Source organism: Aplysia californica, unplaced genomic scaffold, assembly GCF_000002075.1.
Source record: "Aplysia californica isolate F4 #8 unplaced genomic scaffold, AplCal3.0 scaffold01122, whole genome shotgun sequence".
Taxonomy (NCBI): Eukaryota; Metazoa; Mollusca; class Gastropoda; order Aplysiida; family Aplysiidae; genus Aplysia; species Aplysia californica.
Genome location: NW_004798392.1, coordinates 71588 through 77898, shown reverse-complemented (window position 1 = coordinate 77898; position 6311 = coordinate 71588). Strand labels below are relative to the sequence as shown.

The 6311-nt window shown below is 39.0% G+C and overlaps 1 protein-coding gene across 2 annotated transcripts in view; it reads right to left on the bottom strand.

Moving 5' to 3' along the window:
• Positions 1-2135: 2135 nt before the first annotated feature.
• The window catches only part of LOC101861408 (DNA polymerase alpha catalytic subunit), a 67077-nt gene continuing 62901 nt past the window's right edge, over positions 2136-6311 (bottom strand). For both annotated transcript variants that reach the window (XM_005111787.3, XM_013090046.2), the window contains 3 exons: positions 5492-5608; positions 4629-4722; positions 2136-3523 (listed from right to left, as the gene is read on the bottom strand). In XM_005111787.3, coding sequence (XP_005111844.1) covers positions 3354-3523; positions 4629-4722; positions 5492-5608 — 381 coding nt within the window. In that variant the 3' untranslated portion in view covers positions 2136-3353. The remainder of the gene's footprint in view (positions 3524-4628; positions 4723-5491; positions 5609-6311) is intronic.

The following is a 6311-nucleotide window of genomic DNA, read 5'->3' as shown; positions in this document are numbered from 1 at the left end:
CAGTGGGTGTTAGTGACAGTGACAGTGACATTGGGTGTTAGTGACAGTGACAGTGACAGTGGGTGTTAGTGACAGTGACAGTGAAGGTGACAGTGAGAGTGAGTGTTAGTGACATTGACTGAGTGATAGTAACAGTGATCACAGTGACAGTGACAGCGAGTGACAGTAACAGTGAGTGATAGTGACAGTGGCAGTACAGTGAGTGACAGAGAGAGTGAGTGTTGGTGACAATGAGTGCCAGTGCTAGTGCCAATGAGTGACAGTGACAGTGAGTGACAGTGACAATGACAGTGAGTGACAGTGGTTGTTAGTGACAATGAGTGACAGTGCAGTGAGCGACAGTGAGCGACAGTGGCAATGAGCGACAGTGACAGTGAGTGACAGTGGCAATGAGCGACAGTGACAATGAGCGACAGTGACAGTGACAGTGGGTGTTAGTGACAGTGACTGAGAGTAACAAACACACACACAAAAAAGCAGAAGAGATAAGAACGACAGATGTTGATAGGAAAGAGGGAGCAAACCACCAACTCATCTCTAGAAGGAGCCAATGAACTTTTATTTTAATTCAATATTTTTGCAAAAAGACATCACATGAGAATCTACACATATGCTCCAAATCCAAACACATTGGCTGATCTGACAATAACAAAAGAACCAGAATCACCAAGGTCTTCGAGGGCCGAGGCTTCTTACACAACAAAGTCTTCAGTCAATCCACAGTTTTAGCAAAGAACATCTAAGTCAGAACATAATCTAAGTGAAACATTGTATCATAATTTAACAAAGAAATACCACATGGAAAAATCATCATCATCATCACTCTCCATCACCTGGAAACATCAAGAGAACAGACATCATCACTCTCCATCCCCTGGAAACATCAAGAGAACAGACATCATCACTCTCCATCCCCCCTGGAAACATCAGGAGAACAGAGTCAACATAAACAAACAATCTAGCATACATATGGCAAAATCAGATTGATGAAAAAAAGAAAGAACAAAAAACACTTTTTGTCATGCACAAAATTTTGTTAAGGTACTTGTTTTAAATTTAGACAAAGTATTAATACATGTAAAAGAATGAGAAAAACATTTGAGACTTGAAAAATCTGTTGTCTAAGTGCATGCCACAGGGCATGAGAAAAAACCAATTTGTACATTATCAGTATTAATGTTACTTAATTCTGAAGTATGACCAACACCAGACATAATTTGAAGCAAGCCAAATCATTTAACAAACACAGGAAGAAATTTAAAATTAAAATACATGTACCCAGTTCTACGAAAACATTGACAGACTGTTGGACACACTGTTTACTGTGCCTCAATGACAAAGCCCAAGGTCTGCAGCAAGTTGGAGGAAAGAATCTTTTTTTAATTGAGTTTTAAAAAAGCATCACTCATCACTTCTGACATTTCCACATACACCACCATATTTATGACAGTTTTTATCAAAACGGCCACATTATTACTATTAGAAGAAAAACATTAACATTAACCTATCAAGGCACTGACTTTGTACCACAAGAGCGGGGAAAAATAATAGTACCCATCACAGTCTCAGGGCTGCTACACTATACACTACACTGAGATAGTCCAAGGAAAGTAAACCCACATTGAGCACTTTTCAAGCAGGTCATTTCAAGTTCACAGATACACATTTATTTTTTCACACACAGTAAAGACAGACACTGAAAGTTAATAATCCCCTGAAATCGCGTTCACTGAAGCCATCATTCAACAACTGCTGGAGTTCAGAGCCGGATCATCATGGCATCATGGCCAGTGGACAGTCCAGCCCAGCTTTTAGTTTTTAATACATAAAAGTTTTACAGCACTTTCAACACAATTAGGTCATAATATAAGATATGTGTCAAAGACTGGAGAGTAACATACAAAGAAAAGAAAGAGCAGAGATAGAGACAATAGATGTTTCATTGGAAAGAAGGAGCAGAGATAGGGACAATAGATGTTTCATTGGAAAGAAGGAGCAGGGATAGGGACAATAGATGTTTCATTGGAAAGAAGGAGCAGAGATAGGGACAATAGATGTTTCATTGGAAAGAAGGAGCAGAGATAGGGACAATAGATGTTTCATTGGAAAGAAGGAGCAGAGATAGGGACAATAGATGTTTCATTGGAAAGAAGGAGCAGAGATAGGGACAATAGATGTTTCATTGGAAAGAAGGAGCAAACAACACCACTATAACCACAAACCTCCCACCCAGCCAAGCATATAGAAAGGGTTCACACAGAAATTCCAAGTTCATGACAAAACAGGCATTAGAAATATTCATGTGTGCGTGTGTGTGTGCAATATGGTACTCACTTGGGTTAAATCATGCAAAAAGATATTCTGTACAGTGAACACATGAGGTGACAATACACACACACACACACAAGCCAAAGTCACACATTGAGAATACAGGGAATGAAAATAAACTCTTTATACTACTGCCATCCATCAAACGTTGACAGCGACAAATAATTTTTGATTTGTTAAAGAAAAGAGTTTTATGGTATTCGTAACATCATAAGGTCATAATATGAGAGTGTGACAAATAACTGTTAAGTACGACTTATATAAAAATTATTCAATACAGTAGGCAAATAAATAATCTGCAATGATAAATGGTGAAATGGAATAGGTTTAACGTCCCTATCAACACTATTAGGTTATTTAAGAGGTGGGACCTCAGAGTTTAATGTCCATCTCCAAAGGAAATAATCTCAATCTATATAAGAACAAAAGTCACAAAATAATTGCTTATTTTCTGCTACCCTCAGACCCCAAGAAGGGTTGAGACGATAGATCATCCACAGACACATGTGTCCCAGGCCTCCCCTTATGGATCACAAGAAAGATATGATAAGATGGATAAGATAAAGCTTTCTTGTCTAGGTGCTGGCAAATTGGTTTGGTGTTTACTTACGACTGGTGAGTACTTAAACTTGAATCTAGAACAAACAAACAAAATTCTTTTTAATAACCCCCCGCCCTCCCAAAAGTAGAATTGGAAAGGAAAAACTTCAGGATTTTTTTTGTCTGTCATCGACAGATGAAAACCCTGAATTGTGGGTAAATCCTACGCCATTAATCATCTGTGTGTTTCTCTCACATTCAAAATATGATGTGTATATCGTTGTCCATGTCCATTGTGCTGGGATAGTATGATGAATGTTTGCTTATATGTGTTAGCGTTGACCTAAAAAGTGTATGAATGTATATTCATCCACTTGTGTTTTATGATGAGATGAAAATATCGTGAAAGTGCCGAGAGCTGTATTGCATGGGAGTAGGCGCTATAGAAATGATCTGTTTTATTATCATTATTATTATTGTTGTTATTAAATCTCCCGTTCTTGCTTGACCTTGACCTGGGTTGTCAGGCCGAGCCCGTGGAACAAACGGCCCAGGTCCACGTTGGAGTAGGCGCTGCGGGACAGCCAGGCAGAGGTCAACTGTCGGAGGTCGCGGTAGGCGTCCAGAAGACCGGGGTTCAACTTCCGTGTTGTGGCTGAGAGAAAGAAAGATGAGAGAAGAAGGAAAGAAATCAGTCACCAGTCCCAGCTTACCGTCAGCCTGACACACCACCGTTAGACTTTCATTAGATCATAAGTTTTACAGCCCAATTGATACCATTTTTTTCTCCCGTAAAATTTTTACGGCACTTGCAACACAATAAGGTCATATAAGTGCCGAAGATTAGAGGTGTTACAAGGGAGTAACAAACACAAAAAGAAGGAGGGGGAGGTAAAGACGATAGATTTTTGATAGGAAAGGAGGAGCAAACCACACGAGAGCACCCGCCAACCACTCACCAATTGATACAAAAATAGATTGAAAATATTGAAAGAAATATTAGCAACCCCCAACCCCCCGACAAAGAGACCAATCAATGTTTTACAGCCCAATAGATACAATTTAGATTATTTTTGAAATACTGAACGAAATATTGGCCCAACACTATGCGACCTCAGTGCTTTCTTGTCGCATCTCCATTTTTAATAACAGTGAAAACAGTTCATTACAAAGAGTGAGCTTAAGAAGATGTCACATTTTAATTGTTACAGGGAATCAGGCTTACTCTGTTCACCTCTTTAGCTTCAACAGCACAAAGTCTGCTTCGACTATCAAGGCATCCCGGAAATAGCAGGTCACAAGAATGTGATAAACATACCAAAGAAGTAAGGGAAATATGACGATAGTAAGGATTAGGAAAGAAAAAGCAGCAGTTCCCTGTTGCAGTTCAGGCACAGTTATGAGCATGACATTGTTGAATCAGTCCATTTACAATTCTACTATGCAAAAGAACAAGTTATTATCCCCCCTTTGGGAATGGCCTAAGACAGTTCAGTGAGTGGCACTGCCCGGGGGAGGTAGTAATGTACTCAACACTGGCAAGAACAAGGTTTAGAACTATTGCACAACAACTTTAGAGCTATACTCATTTTTTTTTTTTAACCATAACATTTCTTTTCACACTCTCACTTTTTTTTGTATGAGCGTATGGGTGTGTTAACATGCATGCATGCATGAGTGTGTGTGCGTACGCACATGAATTTGAGTATGTGGTCTCAATTCTTGCATTTGTCTAAGAGTCGAGAGGTCAGCCAACTCACCTTTCTCAGCGTCTGTCATGTACAGACTGGCTTTCTGCACGTCAAACATGTAGTCGTAGAAGCAGAGCTGGGTGTAGAGAACCGAGTCTGTGTACTGCACAGAGAGACAAGAGAGGACATTGTCACCTTCACTAAAAGCCAAATGAAAAAAACAACAACCCAACAACAACAACAAAAACCAAACAAAAACCCCACCACACCCAGAATGGAACAAACAACTACATTCCGCCTCCAAATACAACCCATACCTCTAAACTACCATCTGAATAGAATATCAAACCGTAACCCCCCACCTCCCCCAACTACTAATGTGCTTATTTTTTTGTGTCCACATCAACGACAAAGTCCAACCTCTACTCTTTAAAAATTTTCCCACTGGGACAGTAAAGTCTCATCTAATCTGATCTCTTTGAGACACCTCCAAAGCAACCGGCCTCCTAAATAACCAAAACAGTGTTGGTGATTTTTTCCCCAAGACTTTTCCAAGAGTTATCAAGACCAGAATTCTTTTTCAAAGGCAAATAACGTGACATTTCTGAAGAAAATTTGTTCTGGTGCGGTATTTCTTTATTCAGAACGTAAAGTCAAGGCCATCTAAACTTTGAGGAAATATTTTTAAAGTAGATCCAGTTAAAAATTTGTATTTTCAAGACTTTTTCAAGAATTTTGCCAATTTCCAAAAATTCCAAGAGTTTTCCAGGTCTTGGGAAATAAAAACAAAATTCCAAAAGTTTTCCAGGTCTTGGAAAATATTTTTAAAATTCCAAGAGTTTTCCATGTCTTGGCAAATAAAATTAAAAATTCCTAAAGTTGTCCAGTTTTCCAAGATCAGTACAAACCCTGGTCATTACAATCAATCGTACCTCTGGCTGAAGGAAGCCCCTGTCGCAGGCGGCACACACCGGCCGACCCCGCTGCATGATGAGCGGCACTTTGTTTGTTCTTGACCCACATACGGAGTCGTCGCACTTCAGCCAGCCCTGGGGGTGGAGGCAAGTCACGTGTGGTGCCATGTTACAAAATCAGGCAAAATGAAGGACATTTTCGCAAAACTTAAAATAACAGGAATTTTCACCTAAAGTTTACAAAAAGAGACGGACAATTCACATGAAGGTTACAGAGAAGAGAGGCAATTGACAAAAAGACGACTGAAACAACAGACATAAAGATTACAGGAATAATTGACATAAACAGTTACAGAGAGAGAATATATATACGTAAAGTTCACAGAGAAGAGAGACAATTGACAAAAAGACGACTGAAACAACAAACATAAAGATTACAGAAATAACTGACATAAACGGTTACAGAGAGAGAATAAACGTAAAGTTCACAGAGAAGAGAGACAAATGATATAAAGACCAGTGAAACAACTGACATAAAGATTACTGAAATAATTGACATAAAGATTACAGAGAGAGAATATACGTAAATTTCACAGAGAAAAGAGACAAATGACATAAAGTTTACAGAGACAATTAACAAAAGTTTATTTACAGAGAGACAATTGAGAGACAAAAAGCTTTTTTCAGTTTTAGTAAGAGTTAGTAAGTGCCGAAGATTAGAGGTGTTACAAGGGAGTAACAAAAACAAAAAAGAATGAGTTTTAGTAGAGGTTTTATGGCGCTCGCAACTGCATAAGGTCATATGAGCGCCAGAAGATTTGAGGTGTTACAAGAGAGT